At 35.7% G+C, this 23277-nt stretch overlaps 1 protein-coding gene across 1 annotated transcript in view; it reads right to left on the bottom strand.

Moving 5' to 3' along the window:
- The window catches only part of LOC118190274 (iroquois-class homeodomain protein IRX-6-like), a 230849-nt gene that overhangs the window by 21194 nt on the left and 186378 nt on the right, over nucleotides 1–23277 (bottom strand). Inside the window, exon 4 of the mRNA XM_035360972.2 lies at nucleotides 1767–1923. Coding sequence (XP_035216863.1) covers nucleotides 1767–1923 — 157 coding nt within the window. The remainder of the gene's footprint in view (nucleotides 1–1766; nucleotides 1924–23277) is intronic.

Below are 23277 nucleotides of genomic sequence, written 5' to 3' on the forward strand. Positions count from 1 at the left end.
TAACACTGATCCTCATCATCCATCATCATCAACACTGATCATCATCATCTAACACTGATCCTCATCATCCTTTGAACTTATGAGAATCAGTATTGGGAACAGCTCGTTTATCGCCTCAATTTGTTTATACTCTCAAGCATAACCCTGTTATTATTTCTAATCTTCCTTATCTGAACCTATAACTAGATCAGGAGCATGAACGACTTTTATCGTGGCTAAGAGGTAAGGGTTGCGATTTGCGATTGTCATTAGCTTATGTCTTAGACACCTTACAGATGATCGTATACGGGTTTTCTCAGCTCTGTATCAAATTTGATGGACAATACCTGTGGGACAGATCCGAGGGGAGAATAATCTTCCAAAGACAGTCTGAGTGGCAAGAATTATGCAGACATTAAGATAAAAGCAGCGGTATACTACTAATGTGTCGGTTAGAACCATAGAGGTATAGAATGGTGTCCGCCGATAACATCGCGACAAATACATCGCGGACGAAAACGTCACGGAGAAAACAATGCAAGGCGAAAACGTCGTTCTACAAAACATCGTGGGAGAAAACATCGCAAAGAGAAAATATCGCAGCCCTAAAAACATCGTGGTACAAAACATCGTCGTCGAAAATAAAGCGGTTCAAAAACTTCGCAGTTTAAAAACATCGTCGTCGAAAATATCGTGGTAAAAAATAAAGTATCTACAAATCATCGCATGACGATAACATCGCAAACATGCTTTTTTTCAGGCTTTAATAACTGTAAATGGAAATATGGTTCTCATAAGGATTTGTGCGCGCAAGATGTAAAGAAGGATAATTTTTACTTTCACAGCTTTTTATTGACTAATAAATTTTTGCTGAAAAAGTTAAATTATTTCATTAATTAATTTAAGGCAACTTATACATTATACTTTTTATGAAAAATTACCAGTAAAAACTTTATAAAAAGGATTTATTAATGGCCTTTGTTAGTTAATTATGTCGGTTTAAAATTCTATTGAGTGATACAAGTTGCATTAATTTTCTATTCTTAAGTTTCCTTCTTATTTTCTCAGCAAAAATTTATTAGTGAATAAAAAATATGAAAGTAAAAATTATCTTTCTTTCCATGAAAAAAGCATGTCTGCGATGTTATCGTTATGCGATGATTTGTAGATACTTTATTTTTTACCACGATATTTTCGACGACGATGTTTTTAAACTGCGATGTTTTTGAACCGCTTTATTTTCGACGACGATGTTTTGTACCACGATGTTTTAGGACTGCGATGTTTTCTCTTTGCGATATTTTCTCCCACGATGTTTTGTAGCACGACGTTTTCGCCTTGCGTTGTTTTCTCCGCGACGTTTTCGTCCGCGATGTATTTGTCGCGATGTTTTCAGCTGTAACCGTATAGGATAGCCCTCCCCCCTGCTGATACACAGTCAATTAGAAAAGAAAATTTTGCGGAATCCAGAAATTGCTGAAGTTTTACCTCCCTGCACTACATATTTTACTCTGCTCTACTTGCATTCTACACTTTGCTCTATCCTACCGGCTCTATTATATTTCGGTCTGCTTTACCTGCACTGCAAGATTCAAGATTTGACACATTCTATTAGTAAAAATTATTTTCTAACTCTTTTTTTTATCTAAATCAAACTTTCATCAGAGAAACATTAAGGATTACACAAAAATCCTAAAGTAAAAAGTTTTCCTTTTTTTTTTTTTTTTTTTTTAGTTTCCCTTTTGCTTTCTTTTCTTAAAACATCAGAAAACATTTTCAGTACTCACTTGCGTTAATGTCATTTTTGTGATGATAGCTAACATGATCTTCTCTCCTTTCGTAGGATATGGGTTCTTTCGGTGTTCATACAACCACGCTTTCAAAGTGTTGGTGGTTTCTCTCGTTGCATTCTTCCGCCGCGCGACGCTGTCAATTGAGCTGTACCTGTTGGACGAGAAGGAATACTTCGCAAAATAATCAGAAGTACTTAGAACACAATCAAACAAATAACAAAAGACGATAAGAAAATTCCTTAGCTGTCTAAACATCAGTACTTATAAGATATACTGGCTCACATTTTCTCGGGGATAATTTTTTGCACCAAGACTTTTTTGATGACTAAACATTACCAGTGGACATTATAATAACTATTATTTATTTGTCTCTAGCTGTAGACTCTGGCTTTGTTAATGTACTGAAGAACCTGAAGAAAAGTGCAAATGATTGTCGTCAAGTTGTATTACTCGAATATGACAAAGCACACAAGAACTCTTTGCCTGAGAGGAGGAATTTCCTTCACGCAGGAATTCCCAACATTCAACAGTCTTTTATATTCCAACATTCAGCAGTATAACAGTATTTATCCCCAACATTCAGCAGTATAACCCCTTTGTCACTGGTGTAGTATTGTGACCAACAATAACGCTATAGGGTGAACACCTATACTTAAGAAACTGATATGGGTTTACAATTACCTAGCGATTTTGTTTTCTGAACAGTCCCCGCCAGGATAATGTGAACCAGAATACGTCGTAAGTACTCAAACACATCTAAACAGCAGAGGTGGTTCGCAAAGGTATTCAAACCACGCATGTCTATAGATTGTAAACATCCATAGTTTAGGCTTTCATCTTAGTCAAGATGCAAAACTTGGTCGAAATTCTGTAAGTCAAATTCTGAAGCAAAATGTCTTTTAACTTTTTTTTTTTTTAGTTTCCATATAGTTTGGGAAGCGCTGCACGAAATGGAAGTAGTTGGAATGTGAATTCTATTCTCTATTTGTTTCATTGTGAGGACCTCATCAATGTGCGGGGATCCATTGCAAGGCTACAGGCTGATGAATGAATGAGACTAGCATTCGAGAATTTCACAACACATCTAGTAATCGATAAGACCAATAAAATAGATACGAGAATTAACATAATGTCATTCAAAATGATTGGCCTAATCTCAGATGAGCGCATCGATTAACCTCATTAATTTGATGTGTTAAATGAAAATGAAAACTCTCATCACTTTAAAATGTCACCAAAACATCTGCATGGAATATCAGTTTTTACCTTCGGATTGTGTCAATGAAAATGTAGACCTGATGGTTTAGAGTTTTACTCTGCCTCCCAAATCATCGGATTCTACCCTATGTAACTTTAACTCTTGGGAACAACATTTGAAACGTTGATGTAGTAGTAAGCTGCTTAAAAGCTTATGTGATAACAAAATACCTTTGTTATTGCTGTGAAAAAAATATTAAAGCATTTGCTGGAATAAGTAGGACTGTATTTTGATTATCATCTTAAACGTAATTTTGAGGAAAGTTCAGATATAAAAAGGAACTTTTGCCCTCTGTTCTTGCAAAAAAATCCAATATAATCATGATTAATTCAGGTATTATCAAACTCTCTTGGGCACTCGAACAAGTGCATTGTCCGTGGCAGGCGACTACATAAAATAATTCCATTATTTATGCTTAAATATTTTCTTTGCATTCAGTAAATAAAGTTTTGCTGGTAAATTCCTGCTTATACGAGGGTTGGAACTTTAATAGTGGCAACACAGCTGAAAAAACGCTATGCAACAAAACCAAAGAATATCGCGTATACCACAGGTAAACTACATACCAACCTTACCTCTCAGCAAAAAGACTCGTCCTGCCTACGTCACGCGCATGCGGAGTGACGCGAAGAACGAATCCTTGTATTAGCTCGCGGTCTAAAGTAAGTGCTGTCAGGATGTTTTCAAAACAAGAACAACGATGTTGGATAAAAATTGAATGTGCCAGAGGTCGTACAGCACGACAGTGTCATCAAGGGCTTCAAGAGGGTTGCGGGGAATCTGCATTGCCTTACAGAACCGTAGCAAGATGGGTGAAAGCATTTAGTGAAGGACGCCAAAACATGGCAGACATGCTGCGTCCAGGTCGTCCGAGTGTCAGCGATGCAGAACTGCAAGCTGTTGCCGTACTAATGGACAGTGATCGCCGCCAAACGATTCGTCAGCTGGCCGGACAAACAGGATTAGCGCATACGACTGTGCTGCACATTCTGAAGGAATGCCTGTCCATGAGAAAAATTGCTTCACGATAGGTTCCACATCAATTGACGGAAATGCAGAAATGGCTACGATACGATGCTGCCCGAACCCACCTGGAGTGCTATGAGCGCGAAGGAGATGCTCTTTTACGCCGTATCATTACGCTGGATGAGACTTGGACCCGATCGTACCAGCCAGAACTGAAACGACAATCAAACGAATGGCGTCATCACGGGTCACCACGGCGTTCGAAATTTCGTCAGAACCCCAGCAATGTGAAAGTTATGGTGATTCTCGTGTACGACTGTGATGGTGTCATCCTAACGCATACCGTTCCCCCACAGCAGACCGTCACTGCGCAGTATTACTGCTCAATTTTGGAGCACAATCTCCGACCAGCTTTGAGAAGAAAACGGCGACACTTTCTGCAGAACGCTCCTCTCATTTTGCATGACAATGCTCGGCCGCATGTAGTGCAAGCTGTGACTGATTTGTTCAAGCGATGGGGCTGGAAAGTGCTTTACCATCCACCATACTCCCCAGATCTAAGCCCTTGTGACTATGACTTAATTCCTAAGATGAAGGAACCACTTCGTGGCACTCGCTTCCAAACTGTTCCTGAGATTCTTGCGGCAGTAGACCGGTCCATTCAAACTATCAACAAAACAGGCGCTGCTACAGGTATTCTGCGACTTCCACATCGTTGGAAATGGGTTGTACACAATGCTGGCGACTATATTGAAGGACTGTAAAACGTGGTGACAGAAATCACTTTTGTATTCCTTGTAAATAAATAGTTGCCACTATTAAAGTTCCAACCCTCGTATTTGAACATTACTCATAAAGGAAATCACTTTTTTATTCAAACCCGACACTAATTTAAGTTTGCATTTTTCACTAAATTTAAGCTAAAACTTTTGATTTTGAAAATAAATAAATTGTGTTATTCTTGCAATAAATGGCTTGTATTTAATTGCTCACCAGATCTGTTTACTTCTACAGTGACAGCAAATTCTTTTACTCTAAGTGGCAAAATAATTATTAGAACTAGGTTGAGCTTTAATCGGCCAGTTTGCGTATAGATGGTAACCATGCAACAAAAAATACAGTGCATGCTGTTGTATTTGAGACACAGGCACCTTTTGCGAAAAGCACAAGTGTTAAGAGCTCATATTAAAATTTAATAATCATATAGTTTAAAAAAGTTTTTGTATTTATTTTGCATATAAATTGTTCAGCTACATTTCCTAATAAGATTTTAAAATCAATTGCATCCTTTTTAATGACCATGCAGGAGTCCACATCTGAATTACGTCCCATAATTAACGTTCAGTAATTATGGGACGAAGAAAAAGTTAAACTTCAAACTTGTGTGGCTTATGTCCCATTACAAACTTATGTATTATGATGGGACGAAGAAAAAGTTAAACTTCAAACTTGTATGGCTTATGTCCCATTATAAACTGATGTATTATGATGAGACGAAGAAAAAGTTAAACTTCAAACTTTTGTGGTTTATGAACAAAACATGATTTTATGAGAATCAATAGCTCGAGTTTAAACGCTCAGACTTGTTTTTTCCCCCACAACAAATCATGCATCTGCACACTTTTAAAGAATTAAGTACCATTCTGAAATGGTTGAAAAATGCAGTACTCCCTTTTGCCGCAAGAGTTGGTGAATAACTGTAATGATTTCCTAAAATTGTTAATATTATTACCGATAAGTTAATCGGTCTCTTTGTAATGTACGTTCAATTTTTTTTTTTTGGTTGTAACACACCAGAAGTGGGCAAATAAAGTGCTGATTAGTTTTAATTTACTTGAGTGTAAAAGATGATTAACAGTTAGGGCGATAACTCTTCAGAATCAAAAGAATAGCTATGCATGAAATACCATTAGGTAAACAGACATGTAAAAGTAGTTTAATAACAAGGATATAAGAATAATGTTTAATGTCCTGTCTTTCGTATGTTTTGTGAAGATTGATACTAAATGGCTTCCTATCTCTGTATTGCATCCAAGTAAATTGGTAGTTGGGAAAATAAGGCATCATTCGCTGGTTTGCGAAATAAGTTGCATTACAATTCTCTTCCGGTTTTTTAACACACGTTCTGCGACTCTTATATTAAAAGAGAAATCAACTTCCTTCACAGACAAATGAGATCTCATAACTCAACTATTGCTCAGTCTGGGAAATTAAAATCGCTAATTTAAATATTGAAGGGGGTTCATTTTGCCAATATATCCCTAGTTTAAAAAACCAGAAGCAGAAGAACCACCCTATTAAGTTACATACAGGCTACGCTTAAAAGCGATGAAGAAAATGCTGAATTATTCTTAATTAGATAATTTTAAATAGTTCATGCCAAATTCTTTTCGGTCCAAACCAATGAAGAAAAGACTTTTAAGGAGTTGAGGAGTGATTAAAATTTTCTTCAATTACAACATTCCAAATTTCTCTCCTCTAAAAGAAATTAAGAATATTATTAGGAAGTTGAGGCTAATAAAGTGCCTGGTCTAGATATTGTAATATCAACAATAAGATGCGACCGCGTCTGACACGTAAGATATAACTACAAGTTAATTAAAGTAAATTTCGATAAAAACCTTATTTTACTGATAAAACACATTCTAGAAAACAAAGCTTCGGTTATTAAACAAGGTTCTAGGTCGACAAATAAGTGTAGGTGTTCCTCAAAGATCCATTTGGAGACTAGTGTTTCATGTAATATATGTTTACTATTTTCCAAATTATCCGAATTAACCTAATAGTTTAATAGCTAGCTACACAGATGAGGCCGCTATAATTTCCAAGTCAAGACAGCCTAATTATGCCATCAGAAGAGTTCAAAGAAAAATTTCCATCATTGGAGACTGGTGCACTATGTGAAAAACTAACATAAACTGTGAGAAATAGAAAATTTTAGTTATTAGAAAAAGCAAAACTTTACACTCGGCCATTAGTAACATAATTACATTTAAGAAAAGCATTTGTTTTAAAGCTTCGTTTGCTTAGGACTAACTCTAAGCAACTTTGATACTAGGCCCGGATACTTTTGATACTAGCCTCAATAAATACTAGGCCCGGGCGGTTGGTGTGAACATGCTTCTGGGGGCTTCTTTGGTCTTTTGGACTGCCACCTGGATGGCCTGGTCGCTGGGTTTCGGTGTTTGGTAGGTGGCACTGGCGTTTTTGACTACTGACGCCACCTATACAACTTCGTAAATGTGCTAAACAGTTCAGTTGTTGTCGGAGTACTGTTATGTGCGGTTGTCATTGCATTATGTCAGAGTTAACAGACTTCGAACGTGGGCAAATTGTTGGAGCACGTATGGTAGGTGTTACGTAAGCAAGGTAGCGGAGGTGTTTAGTGTTTCAAGACGTACTGTATCGAAAATTTATTCCGCATATTTGAAAAGCGGAAAAACATCATCTGCTAAATCACAGAGCGGACGAAAGTGTGTCCTGAGTGATCGTGACAGACGATCATTAAGGGCAAATTGTGACGAAAAATAAGAAGACCACAGCTGCAAATGTTACTGCTGAAATGAATGTTGTGTTACCGAACCCTGTGAGTACCAAAACAATTAGAAGGGAACTTCATAAACAGGGAATTGCTGGCCGTGCTGCAATTGAGAAGCCACTCATCAGTGATGCTAATGCCCGTAACAGGAAAAGGTGGTGTTTAAGTCATAAAGCCTGGACTATAGAGCAGTGGAAGCGAGTAATATGGTCTGACGAGTCTTCTTTCACATTGTTTCCCACTTCTGGCCGAGTTTACGTCTGGAGAACGCCATCTCCAGCCTATAATACAGACTGCTTGTTGTCAAGAGTGAAACATGGCGGGGGGTTCTGTTATGGTTTGGGCAGCCATATCGTGGTTCTCTGCTAGCTCCATGATAACTGTGTCAAGGCACATGACTGCCAAGACTTATGTGAACATTTTGGCCGATCAAGTTCATCCCATGGTACAAACTTTGTTCCCCGATGGTGATGGTGTCTTCCAAGACGACAAAGCCCCTGTTCACACAGCTCACATTGTCCAGGACTGGTTTTCTGAGCACGAGGATGAATTGTCCCATCTCCCCTGGCCACCACAGTCACCAGACCTGAATATTATCGAACCTTTGTGGTCTACATTGGAACGGAAAGTGCGTTGTCGTTATCCAACATCGTTATCTGAACTTGCCACCGTTTTCTAGAAAGAATGGTATAATATTCCCTTGGCAAACATACAGGAACTGTATTTATCCATTCCAAGAAGACTGCAAGCTGTTTTGGATGCCAACGGGTTTCCTACACCATATTAAGCAAAGAAACATGTTTTTTTAAATGTGTTTCCATATTTTTGTCCAACCCCTGTATATGTCCGTAATCAGTATAGTGATTTGCAAAGCTTTAACTATTAATTCTTATCCTCAATCAACTTACGCTGTGGAATGCATTTTCTCTTTAATGAGAATGCACTTTTTATAAATGCATATCCTTTAACATGAATTTTCAAATCAACTTTGGAAATCCTCGCTCTCTCTCATGAAAGCACGGCGCATTTTCCCGTTCCTTTACCTCCTTGATTATGTTTTCCCGTATATCTCATGTATAGCTTTATTAAGGTAATCGTAAGGTTTCTTTCTTAAAGGAGTTATCTAAAGTACCTGGAAAAAGCTTTCAGTCATAATCTAGTATATATGTATATATATATATATTATACTGCGATACTGCATAGCTGATCTATGTAGGTTACGCATCGTTAAGTCTTATTTTTATGGGAATAATCTAAGGTATAAGGTCAACTAAAAAGTCTTTAAGCTGTAAATCCAGTATATATTTATGATGTCATGGAATATAACGTGTTTTAGTTGATTCGAAATTTCGTTTCAATTTCCTTAACTTGCTTGTAAAGAAGTTTGTTGCCTTATGGTTGTGCTTTGAAGGCCATTTATTTCCAAATTCAATCATAGTATAACTTCCTGTTATGTAAAGTCATAGTTTGTTCCATTAAACTAAAAAGAGAAATTTTTGTCATCTTTCATTTATCATAAAACTGAAGATTAGTTCTAGCTCTAACAATATCGATGCTCTCCGCTGTTTAAGAGTTATCAGAATACTAAAGTTACGTACTTATTTATTCATAAATGCCTGGCTCTCAGCACTTATTTCTTCTAGCTTATAAGATTAAAATCATTAACTGCAGAACAATTATTAAAAAATTCCAGTTTATGGGTTGTCCTCAAACAAAACGTAGTTGAGACCATCTGAGTGCAGTGAAACACAGAGGAGCATCAAAGCAACCATGTTCAGTTATGGAGAATCTGGGATATTATGTCTATTGTCTAGAAAACACTGCAAATATGTATTCTAGATTTCATGAATCTTGCGAAATTTCATATTTCAATCCGTTAACATAACTGGGTTCTTGCAGGGCCGTCATTCTTTTTTTTGGGGGGGGGTCAGGAAATTGCCGCACTGTTATTTTCCACAAGCAGCTACTGTAATATTACAGCAACTACTGCAATGCTATAGAGCTGGCAAGAGAATTCAGAAGATTTCGGCACTCATAAATATGTTTCGATTTATACGTTCTATTGCTAGCAAGAGCATAAGATATATTAATTAAGTAATTTTTGCTGCAACTATAGAAAGTTTAAATAAATTGACTTTGTTTCTTTAAGAACATCTTTTGCCATTTTATTTTCTCGAGGTGATTTATATCATATAAAAATTAGCAACAGTATTCCAGTTTTTTCTCTGTTTTAGTTAAATTGTTAAATTTTTAAATATATTAGCAAACTGCAGAACGTTTTTCAAAGAAGTGAAGCCATCGCCGGAATCACTCAAATGCCCGAGAAATACTACACAGATCCCAATAAGAAGAAAAGAATAATGCATTAAATAAGCCTTAGCAGATACATTTCGTAGGAGCAAACTGCAAAAAAGAAGAAAATGGGGGAGGGGGGACAGCGAACTTGTTTTTTCTTCGAAGGCAGAGGAACTTTCCTCCGCTTCTCACCACCCTTTTCTTCGATTCCACGATCGGAACTCCGCCTTATTTTTATTCGGTAATCATCGCTATTAATTTGCTTTCTCGATTTCGATGCCAGAAAAGAAGATGGGTGACTCTAATTTAGAAAACTCGACCCCTCCCCCTTCCTAGCTAACTAAACAAGCCACCAAAATCTCTCCTTTCTTTTATTTCTTCTTCAAAAGTAATGGTTTGATTTATGAGCTCGGGCATCGATAAGCAAGTGCCTCTCTTTTTATATGTGGTCACAATCAGAGAGCTTCCTAAAAGATAGTTATTTTCCCTTCCATCCTCACAACGAGGGGAGGAGCAACGGATTTATGGTGATGTTGAAAGGTACAGAAATTTCTCAAGTCTACAAACGCGGACAAGTAATAATTAACGTCAAAAACGTAGTTCGAAATCGGGATAAAGGGCAATTTGCGGTGCCCCTCGCTACGTGAGATCCTGCACTATTCGTGACGCGCAGAATCGTATCAAAATGGACTTTCTTTAGGCCAAGACAACTTTATTCGCCACTTGAGAAATGGCGATGTTCGGCCTGAAATGGTTTTAATCGTCTTCCCGGATGGCAGCACGAAAATCTGTCTTCGTACAGAAGAAATGATTATATCTAATTAGAAGATAAACACTCCAATACATAATTTAAAATTAGGCAAAATAGCAGTCTTAGACTGGTTTAGATTTTGAGTAAAATTCTACAGGTTTCGAAGGCGATTAGGCATGAATCCTTTTTCTTCAGAATCAGATAAATTTGTTCACTCCTACTTTGCATAGGTTTTTTCTGGTTCAGCTCTGCGTCAGAAGACACTTACCCGATGGAAAAACTTCAAGAGCGGACATTTTTCTTTTTGATTCCTAAAGAAGACATCAATGTCCGATCGCGCCCCAAGTTCTATTCAAACTCTGCGTTAGTGCAATGTTGCTTCCTTGTATAGTTTTAAATGGATATATTTCTTTGCAAAGTTCTTTACGAAAATTTATTTTAAAATTTTGAACATTCGGCATAAGATTTACTGGAATTTCAATCGCGATGCATTACCAGAAATTTATTTCAAAAGCATAATTTTTCTGCAACCGATCAGAAAGAGAACCAACATACTTTTGATAAAATTACTATTTATTGGATTAAAGCGATGCATACTGATGCTACATTTCTAAGGGGAGAGATGCCTTTCGTAGAAGACTTACTAAGGAAAATCGGCTCGTGCTATACCTGGGCAAGCAACAAAAACACTGAAGCAATCAGTTCCTTTCACCAGGATTACGATGTATATTTATAAGGTATTTCTCCAGCCTTCTTAGCATGCCTTCGTGGTGTAATAGTCAGCACACTCGGCGCATATTCGAGAGGTCCGGGGATAGAGTCCCGTCGAGGGCATTGCTCATTTTTCATCTCTTCTGCTTAAAAAAAAAAAAAAAAAAAGTTTCTACAGCGGCGCCCGAACTAAAAAAGGTAGTGGATGATGATTCCCCCCCCCCAACCAGGATTTGGCGAATGGGTCTTCTAATCCCCAATCGCCCTTTAAAAGAGGGACTATATAAGGTATTTCTCCCGCCTTCTTAGCATGCCTTCGTGGTGTAATGGTCAGCACATTCGGCGCGTATTCGAGAGATCCGTGGTTCGAGTCCATGCGAGGGCGTTGTTCATTTCTCATCTCCCCTGTTTTTTTTTTTTTTAAAAACCCTAATGTCTTTACATCTTGAAGATTTTTTTTAACACTCTGAAGTATACTTCTTAGTCAAGAATTGTTTTTGCTCACATTGATCACAGTTGCACCATCGTGCATAGTTTCGTTCTGAATTTTATTTTAGGGTAAAAGAGCTGGATGGATTATGAGTTTTTTTTTAACGCGCGCGTTACACATGATGTTAAATGAAGGGCTTTATTTCTTTAATTACAATTCTAAATTTGTGCAACTAATTACAGAACTTAAAAACTAAGCATTTAATTTTATGAAAATAGTTGCATTGTAGGTGGAGAGTTATGAAAATAAAATTTAAATTCTACCTTTCAACCTTTTAGAGTAAGAATTCTTGCTGAAGAAAATTTTCATTTAGTTAGTTAAATGAAAAGTTCCATGATTTAAATAAAAAAATAATTGATGTACACTTAATAAACATTTTCAAGCAGTTAGCTACAAATATAATAACTGTTATTCTTTAAAAACTGAATCACTAATTTTAAATTTGCAAGATATTTTTAACACAGTAGAGCCACTGAAGACAAATACGAGTCATATTATATGTTATTTAATCGAATTACAGGCAAAAACTTTAGGCAACCGACTTGCTGATATTACAATTACATTAGTCACTGGCTGAAATTATACTAGAATTATAAAATACGTTTACAAAAGTTCTGATATTTGTTTCACAAATGGTTTTAAAAATTGCAGTGTGATATATTAAAAAAAAAAAAAGAAGATAGAATGTACTGTTAAATAATTTAGAAGGAAAAATGTTTATTATTAGGTTGTTTTATGGAATACAACCTTGTGGGGATTTATTTAAGTTACTTAGCAGTTAATTTCATTTTGAAGCAACCTTTCCTATTACTGTCGCTTTCAAACCACGCTTTCTTGCCAGTATGTAAATGAGTTAGCGCGCGTGTATTCAAGTGAGGTTGAATGAAGTTAGTATTTAAGGAAGGGCTTTGAAAGGAGATTTTAGAGCGTGTTCTACTTGCCTGAAGGTCACGTTGTTATCTTTGATTTACTAGTGATTAGATTTCCGTGGCGTTGAGCGCTTCTAGCCATCAAGCTTATTTATGCCGATTTTTATGAGTCAGAGCCTGCCTGCGTGTTAAGTAACTTATGAAAAGCGGTTAGGTTAAATTAATTCTGTTCTACTTTAAGTTACTTGTTATCTTTTGAGTTAAGTCAAAAGTGTTGACTTTTGTAAGCCATCTATGAATAGTATTGAGTTACTAAAGGGTTGTTTACACTCTTTCTCTGGACTTTTCGTACTTAAGAATAATTCTTTGCACAGTCTGTTAACGTCTGTACTTAGTTTATGCTACCAAAGAACATCATACGTTATCCTCTCCATATAAAGAATTGTATATGGCATTTAATACATATATTTGTGCAGCAAATAAAACGTCGATTTAGATAACAGGTAGTTCAAAAAACGACAGCATGTTAAATGAACATTTTCACGCTCATAAGTAGTCGATTAGCCTGTTTATTTTAGCATTCAATAACATTTTATGATATTTGAAAAAAAAATTCTTCGTTAAATTAGAAACATTAGAGCAATATATATTTTTTAAGTCGGTTAATTTTATTTTTAGCTTACCAAATGACTGATGAAATGATTACCAAATGATGAATGAGAGATGAAAATGGTTCTGTTGAAAAGATATTTCCACTGTGAAATCCCGTTGTACAAAATAAGCAAGCATTATATTGTATTCTCAGTCAAATTCTTGAAAAACTCTATATTCTTTATATTCTCTGCATTTCTTTACTAATTTATATATATTCTTCATTAACTCCTCTCGCCGGTTGCAGAAATATTTCAATAGTAGTTTCTAATTACGAAGTTTAATAGAAAGGTTTGATTCATTATCGTGCAATTTTAAATTAAATTACGTTTTAAGAATAGTGTTGAACATCAAGCAAAAGAAGAAATATGCCAATAATTAATATTGAAATGAGTCTTTCAAAATGCGTATCTTGTATTTTTCAATTTATTGTAAGTAATTAACATTTACATAGTTCCGTATGTGAAGTTCTATATAACTACAATCAAACTCCATTGTAACAACTCGGTTTATAATGAACTTCCGATAGAACAAAGGAACTTTTTGATATCATTCAATTTCCTACACACTTAATATTATTTTATACTTCTGTACCGAGCCTTCAAAAGTATGTGAATCAACTATAACGGACTTTATGTGTCTCTTGGTTTGAAATATTTTCCATGTTTTATATAATTTCTTCCAGAATTTCCACAAGTTTAAACTGAAAAATTTCGAATCCTAAAAATGTATCCTTATTTTGATTATTAGGATAGTGCAGAAATCTTTGTGCTGTTACTGTTCTCTACCCACCCCTTTGACCGCGCTCTAAGCAAAGCTATTGGAGCTAAGTGAAACGTTTAGTTCTTGGAAAACCAGGACACACAAGAAGCATATCGTAGGAAATCATATTGAGAGAAGAAAATATTTATTCAAAATTATAAAATTCATATTTTAGAGAGAGAGAAAGAGAGGTATGTCAAGGGAATGATAACCGTCTTTTTATGTTAAGTAATGTATCATATAAAATGACTAAAATGTGCTGAAATTGAAAAGAATGAGAAACAAGTTTAATAACTGTAAAATTATAGAATATAAAATTTTTCGTTAAATATGAAGATACTAAACAAGCCTCTTTTCTTTCTTTATATTTATTTATTTTTGATTTATCGGTCGATTTTTACACATTTTTTACTGAGATACTGGATCGGATATAACGAATCAAGAAAAATAGCAACCCAAATTTTCGGCCCTTTTTGAAGTTCGTTATATCGTGGTTTGTTGACAATTAAATTCGAGTATAAATTTTAGAGTTATCCATTACGTACGTAGTTAACCATTTGGCAGTCAATTCCAGCTAACTGTTACATTTTAACGGATTTTAGATGAATGGATAAATATCCTGCTGCTTTTTGTTCGACGTCACGAATTACAGATATTAAAAGACACTAATTTATCCTCATCTTCATTGCTTATATTATTACTAATTTATCTAATTCTCATGAAAATCGGAACGAACGAATCGGGCGTTTTTTCCCCCGGAAACTCGTGCAAAATATCTATTGAAAGGTAGTGTGTAATTACCATCTCGAGTTACACAGGTGGAAGCGAATGCAGTGACTGGATAGACCAGCTATGCAAGCAACGAACAGCCGACATCTTGGCCCAAACCGTAACTGTTGTTAGGTTGAGTTTATTTTGTTGTATTCAACCCTCTTCCTGGGCCTGGTGTTTCTTTTATGCTTCCGAAAGAATTTCATTGGAAGGAAGTAATTATTTTATTCGGTGTTCGGCTCTTGATTGGCTCGGAATGAAAGTAGCCGGTAAATGGCGTACATGAATGTCCCTAACGGTTGATAGACAGAAAAGGCTAAAGTTGAGGGAACGGTTTGCGAATTTTGCTTACTAAAGGATACAGAGAATATTACGCACTAAAGAGCAGGAAAGAATATTAGAATAAGAATGAGAATTACCACCAGAAAATAATGATAACGAAAGACTTCTTTTCGTAGGGAAAAACAGGGCACTTGCGCTGGACCTCCACTTTCGAAAGGGCCTCCAAATTTTCCCACGTTTAAGATATGTAAAATTTTATGTTTGTGTTTTCCCGTCTACATTTTATAAATAGAAAATTAGAAGCTGAACTCATCAGAAGAAACGATTTCTTCTATGCTTGAAAGAAAATTAAAATTTTTAAATCCTTATTTTACTCACATGCTTGGTGACATTCACATGCTCGGAATGGGTAAATTATTTAACTGCATTAATTTGGTTATAATTCTGTAAATTTAGTTTTATTTAAAAAACTATAAGAATTCACTAGTTCTTCCCTTGTTTTTTTTTTTTTTTTTTTTTTTTCAGTTTCAACAAAAACAAGATAGGTTTAAAATGTGTTAAGCTTTATATTTTATGCAACATGTTTTTTCGTTTTAATAACTTCTAATAAAAAATGTCTGATTATAAAGTTACTTCACGAATTACTTCGTATGTAATATGCTTTCCATTATGGTATCTGCGATGTTAAAAAAAATTACAGAATTAGGGAGCCTCGTAACAACTCTTATTCTGGGTCTATGGTTTTTTAAATTGCGCGCTGATGGTAGCAAAGCAATTTAGGTGCATTAGTCTTCCTAAATTAAACACAGTGAAATCTCGGTTCTCGAGCTTAATTCATTTCTAAAGGCCTTTTGCTATCCGAAATGTTGTAAGCCGAAACTGTTTTCACCAAAGGATTTAATGTAAGATGGATTAATCTGGTACTCAGTCGACCCATTTTATACCAGCTCCTAAGGAGATTACTGGAATTCTGATGCTTTATAAAAATGTAGAATAGTACCCAGTGCACACATTCGCATAGTAAAAAAAGTAAATAACAGAAACAATAACAGTAACAGAAACAATTTTTAAGTAACAGAAACAATTTTTTTAATGTAAACGTGATATTAAGAGACGAAACAGACAAAAATTTAATTTAATTTTACTGTATCTAAACGACTAAGAGCGTCGCTGCGTAACTGGAATATGAAGAGATATCATTGTTTGGATGATCTGTACCTTTGCATAAGAAGATCAAGTCACTGTTTTTTGAGGACATCTGTTACTTTTCTTTGTCTGTTAATGACATTATATATTCCTTAACATTAAGTGGACCTATACTTGATTCAAAACTTATCCAGTGTGATATGAAAATTTTAAATGTTTCGAAAGGGAGCTATGGTCTTGTCATTGAAAATACGTATGGTACAGCTGTAGCAGGGTAGCATGGCTATGTCATCGCTATAGATATATTGCAGTGACTAAAACTTCGTATCTTATTTGATTTTTCACACATATTGTTCATTAAAGAACTACCTCCATCTTCTCTTTTTTTCTCTAAACAGACACCTCCCCACTTACACCCCCCCCCACACACAGTTGTTCCAAGGTCTTGAAGGTCACTCTTCCATGTCTTTATTCCTCATTTTCCAATCCCATGATTTTGCTTGACATGTTACTTCATAGCCAACAAAATAAAACAAAACAAAAAATCCTCGCTGTCAAAAGTTTTCAAAATTTCTGCCTGCAACACTATCTGGTTGTAATTTCCTACAGGCCGAATTCATGGTTCTATTAGTCACTTGCTGTTTGCCTTGTGATAATGAGTGCCTGATAATTATGATAATGAAAGTTAAGCTATGGGGAATATGTAAAAGTCCTAGACTATTAAATCTTTGTCAGTGATTGTCTGAAAATTCTTTGACACTGATTTGAGAATTCGTAATTTAAGACACCATTCGTCATCCGAAACAATATTTAGTCCAGAAAATTTGTTCTTGAGCCTATTTAGCCGTAATGTGAGGTATTCGTGATCCGAGGTTTTACTGAAGAGGGTGTCCGCCGATAACATCGCGGACGAAAACGTCGCGGAGAAAACAACGCAAGTCAAAAACGTCGTGCTACAAAACATCGTTGGAGAAAACATCGCAAAGAGAAAACATCGCAGTTCTAAAACATCGTGGTACAAAACATCGACGTCGAAAATAAAGCGATTCGAGAACTTCGCAGTTTAAAAACATCGTCGTCGAAAATATCGTGGTAAAAATTAAAGGGTCTACAAATCATCGCAGGACGATAACAATTCCAATAACGCCTATGCTCAGGCTTTAATAATTGTAAATGGATATTCCCATAATGATTTGTGAGCGCAAGATGTGATGAAGGATAATTTTTACTTTTACATTTTTTATTAATTAATAAATTTTTGCTTAAAAAAGTAAGAAGGAAACTTAAGCATAGAAAATTAAATGCAACTTATAGATTATATTTTTACCAGTAAAACCTTTATAAAAATGATTTATTAATGGCCTGTTTTAGTTAACTATGTCGGTTTAAAATTCTGTTAAGTGCTATAAGTTGCATTAATTTTCTATGCTTAAGTTTTCGTCTTATTTTCTCAGCAAAAATTTATTAGTTAATAAAATTGTGAAAGTAAAAATTATACTTCTTCACAGCTTGCGCTCACAAATCATTATGGGAATATCCATTTACAATTATTAAAACCTGAAAAAAAGCATGTCTGCAATGTTATCGTCATGCGATGATTTGCAGACACTTTAATTTTTACCACGATATTTTCGACGACGATATTTTTAAACTGCGAAGCTTTCGAACCGCTTTATTTTCGACGACGATGTTTTGTACCACGATATTTTAGAACTGCGATGTTTTCTCTTTGCGATGTTTTCTCCAACGATGTTTTGTAGCACGACCTTTTTGCCTTGCGTTGTTTTCTCCGCGACGTTTTCGTCCGCGATGTTTTTGCCGCGATGTTTTCGGCTGTAACCACTGAAGAGAGCTAATTTTAAAAAAGATAAGAGGTAACTTTTAAACAAGCGGGTTTACAACTTTCTATCATAAAAGGTTATTTCACTTTATAATTGCTCTCACTTAGTAAAAACTATGGAACGATCAAAACATAATGCCTGATTTTCTCTAGTACAGAGCTTCCATAAGTTTTTTTACCTGCATATAGCAGCTATTTATTGTGACCTACATGCATACAACTGTTCTGAATAAAGCAATAACAATTGGAGGATAAAAGTCCGAAAACATTAATGTGGTAAAGAAATGAAAGTGTATAGACAAGCAAATAAATAACAAAGCAAATAAAACTGCAAAACTGTTCTTAAAAATAATTTCGGGATCACTCACTGCGGAGTCGCAACCCGTTCATTAACTGTAAAATACTTATTAATTATTATTTATAAATATATTAAATAAAAGCACCAAAATTTTCACAAAAATAACCTTAAGACACACTAATATGTCACGACCTATATAATAATTACAAGCTACTGAATAATCATAAATTAAATAGTGCTTATAAGTTAACAACAGCAAAGCAAATAAAACTGCGAAACCTTTCTAAAAAATAATTTCGAGACCCAGTGCTTATCCGCGACTCACACTTTTGGAGCCACTGTTGCAATAGCTAAAGCTTGTGAAGTTCTTTTAATTTGATTAATCAGTTATTACTTTCTTGTACGAAGTAAAAAGGAAGTATTGCAATCGCAAAAAGTTTCAGGCAGCATATTTCAACGAAAATATCCATTTTAACCGCTATCGAATGCAATTTAACGATGTTTTTGCGTGTTATCTGTACGTAAGGACAGAATAAAAGACTCGTTTCCTCCAAAAAATCATAAAACTGCTTTAAAATGAATTCTGAAGAGAATTTTTCGTGGCGTCTGTACGAACGTATGTACGTACGTGCGTACGTACGTATCTCGCATAACTCAAAAACGAGTAGCCTCAGAACGTTGAAATTTTGTATATAGGACTGATATAACATGTAGATGTGCACCTCGTATTTTGCTTGCAATCGGACGCACCAAACGTATATAAATATATTTATATATATATCCATTCTCTTACCCGGTTCAGTGATCTCAGTTTCTTTACTCTTATATGTTTGTAAATTGTACATTTTTTGCTTTAAAAATGATTTAATTATGTTGTTCTTATCTTCCGGTTAAGGTTTTTATGCCTCTAGTAAATCTGTATGCAATATTTTTAGAATTATCAACAATTTTAAAGTTGCTTAAGTGCCGCTAAGCCTAATAATTTTTTTGATGGCGGCCATTGCTTGTTTACATTTGGAACAGCAGGATAGTGGATTTGTTGCGAATCTAGACAAACTTAGCTTCGCAACAACAAAGATAACGCCTTCATTTATTATTGCGAATTAAACTCATGTCCATAAATTAAGGATAATTCGGATTCACGCGGAAATCGAACTCTAAAATAAATATATCACTTGTAAAATCACTACACACATCTTCAAGAATCATATGCAAATTTCAGGAAGTAACCAGATGACACCGATGGTACGTCACAATAACGAGAGTGTAAGAGAGTGATATATAAGAAATACAGGCAAAGAAGTAAAATTGTTCGCAGGCGTTTTATAAGCATTTCAGTGCAATAACGGAATAGTTATGACACAAAGGACGCATTTGGATGATTTTTTACGTGGTAGAATTATCGGCCGTCTGGAATGTGGGCGTACTCAACTGGAAGTATCAGACGAACTTGGAATTGCCCAGAGTGTCATCTCCAGGCTTTGCCAACGATTCCGAGATGATGGTAATGTGAGTAGACGTTACAGCACAGGTCGCCCCAGAGTTACAACGCCGAATGAGGACCGGTATTTGGCAGTTACTGCCAAAAGAAACAGGCGAAGCACAGCCTCAGACCTGTCTCGTCAGCTCTCTTCAGCCACTGGTACGACAATTTCGATGCAGACCGTGTACAGACGCTTAGGGCAGATTGGTCTATATGCTCGTAGACTGTCAGATGCGTTCCACTTTCTGCAACTCATTGTCGCCTGCGGTTAGCCTGGAGTAGAGAGCATGCATTGTGGACACCGCAACAGTGGGATTGTGTGATGTTTTCCGACGAGTCCAGGTTTAACTTGCAGTCTGATTCTCGCCGTACTTTCATATGGAGAGCTCCAGGTACCCGTTACCACCAAGAAAACATCATTGAACGACACGGTTACGGTGGTGCAGGAGTGCTCGTTTGGGGTGGAATTATTCTGGGTTCCAGAACTGACCTGCATGTTTAAATTGGAACCATGACAAGCCAAATCTATCGGGACGTCATTCTGGAACAACATGTACGTTTGTTTCGGGGCGCCATGGGCGCACAATTTGTGTTTATGGATGACAACGCCCATAAACATGTCATATATATTTGTGTTTATGGACATGAGTGTAAATCATGCTTAATCCTTTCTGGAATTTTTTCGAGGAAATAAGTGTTTAAGAATTACTTCGTAATTTTTAATACATATGTTTTGAGTTTTTATGTATTTTTGCCTTGTCGCGAAGTGAGAACTGAATTAATTGAATGAGAAATACTCAATAATCTGTGAAAAACTGTTTCTTTTTTGTTTTGTTTGCTTGATTTCTTTTATACATTGTTCTAGCTTTATTATAGCATTTGAATAGAACATGCGTCAACGATTAGATAATTCTTTAAATGATATAAATTTTGTGCATTCTGAGTTATAATAATGAACGAAATATAATACTATTATGTGGACCTAGCGCCAGAGTGTCGCTATGGTAAACAAATAGAATGCATTTATTCTAGTGTGGTTTATAATTTTAATTTTAAAGAATGCATTTATTCTATTGTGGTTTATGCGCTGTCGGCGAAGTAGATTTCATTCAATCCAATAAGTTTAAATGAAATGCAGGAAAATATGCGTATAATTTAATATTTCGTACAAGGAAGTCATGTGGTGTACACATCAGATTTTAAGTTTTGGATCTGTATTTTCACATCTCCCTTTCCGTTTTCCCGCCAGAATGCAAATTTAGTTCGCGAGTGTTTAAAGTTAAAATTTTTGAGATTGTAAGATTGAGCGTGTTCTGTCCCTCGTAGCCACGTTACTAGGTTTCCGTTTTAGATAAGAGGGGTTGTTTTCGGCCTTGCATTACAATTACCGATATTTGAAATCCACGCCAGTGAAGTTCTGAGCCAATTTGAGGTTTAATTGCTTTGCGTAGTCTTTGGCTATTAGTTTATTTAAATTTAAGCTTTACATTTGACCTACTGCTTTGGAAGTTTCTCGCCATAAATACTGGTAGAAAGCACTAAAAGTGCATTATGTTCATCTTTAGATTTAAAGAAAGGGTCTTTTACGCCCTTCCCAAGTTTCAGTTGATATTTAGCGATAATTCGCTTCCAATCGATCTAAAGTTTGGTTACGGTTTTGAAACGGTAAAGGACTCTATAAGCTTGTAGAGTCATTAGGTTAATTGGAAGCAGAAAAGATGAAAAATATGCAACCGCCTTCGTCGGGAATCGAACCACGGACCTCTGAAATACCGGCTCAGTGTGCAGAACCACTACACCACGAAGGCACGCTAGGGAAGTGGGAGAAATACCTTATATACTCCCCTTTTTAAAGGGCGACTAGGGTTTTAGGGGACCTAGTCGCCAAATCCTGGGTGCGGAGAATCATCATCCACAACCCTTTTAGTTCGGGCGCCACTTGTAGAGTCATTAGGTATATTTTTGGAAGCAAGGAAGATGAAAAATAGCAACCGTCTTCGCCGGAAATCGAACCACGAACCTCTGAAATACCGGCTCATTGTGCAGAACCACTACACTACGAAGGCACGCTAGGGAAGTGGGAGAAATACCTTATAAGCTAATAGGATTTTTAGTGCAGTACATGGTTTTAAATGTATAGAAATGTAAATATTCTGATAACTGGTATTTCAGCATCTAGCTTTATTTGAAATATTTTAAAACTGAACCTGCTTTGAAAACACGATTAGTAATAAAGGGAAGTTCCCAGAAATTACACTGTTTAATTTTTCCCGAAAGAAAAATTACTTTAGGAATTGTGATTTTTTAAAAAAATTACTCGTTATTTTTTATGTTAATCCTTTCTTACATTTCTACTTTTTCCATCAACTTCCCCAGAAATGAAAGTTAATTGAGTTAAAGAGAGAATGTTGAAGAAAGAGGAATTTAAAGGAAAAGTATTCGTAATACCAGCCAATAGCAATGTAACTCTTAAATTGCGCCTAGTAGAATAGCTCTATAGTTTTTTGATGAATTCTGACTTTTGATGGCAAAATGACGGAAATCACGCTTATTTTGAGGCTTCAAATATTTGATTCATAAATATTTAAAGCATTGTTGTATTCTCGACCCGCAAGAAGCGGTTGTTAAGTTTATAAGGTATTTCTCCCGCGTTCTTAGCGTGCCTTCGTGGTGTAGTGGTCTGCACGCTGGGCGCGTATTTCAGAGGTCCGCGGTTCGATAACCGGCGAAGGCGTTGCTCATTTTTCATCTTGCCTGCTTCCAAAAATACCTAATGTGTCTACGCGTTTTGTTAACTTTGATTTTGTAAACTACTAACTAGTAGATTAAATAAACTTTTCTTAATTTGTTTTCATATTTGTTGTACTCAATTGAGTACTGGACTTCTAAGTTAAAGACTTTAAAAGTTGATCGATTTGGCTGCAGCACAGATTGGTTGAACCCCAAGTATTTAGTAGTTTATCAAAAGTTATATGTGATGTTCATGGCGGTAGTGCAGTTAACAAACCAATGGTTCAAAAGTGGTTTTAAAAGTTCCATTATAGAGATTTTATTTTTCTAGCCAATGAAAGTCCTTTTGTAGCGCTACTGGGACTAATAAAGATTAAATATCCACATTAATTGAATATATCCTGAGATACCACACACTGTTGATTAATTGATAGTATTGAAATGCTACTTTAAAACCATTTATATAAAAGTGAAATGTTTTTCATTCGGCATTACGTTTTGGCTAATCCAACTTTTACATAACACAACGAATTTTTTTTCATTAAATCTAATTCTTGAAAATTCTAACTTGGGTAAGTTGTGCAGCTGATTTTTTTTTTCCATTAACAAACGAACGAATGAAAAGAGTTATAATGCTTACAATTTCTAATTTGATTACTGTGCT

This window comes from Stegodyphus dumicola, chromosome 5, assembly GCF_044657685.1.
Source record: "Stegodyphus dumicola isolate Sdum_Otavi_A_Nest chromosome 5, ASM4465768v1".
Classification (NCBI taxonomy): domain Eukaryota; kingdom Metazoa; phylum Arthropoda; class Arachnida; order Araneae; family Eresidae; genus Stegodyphus; species Stegodyphus dumicola.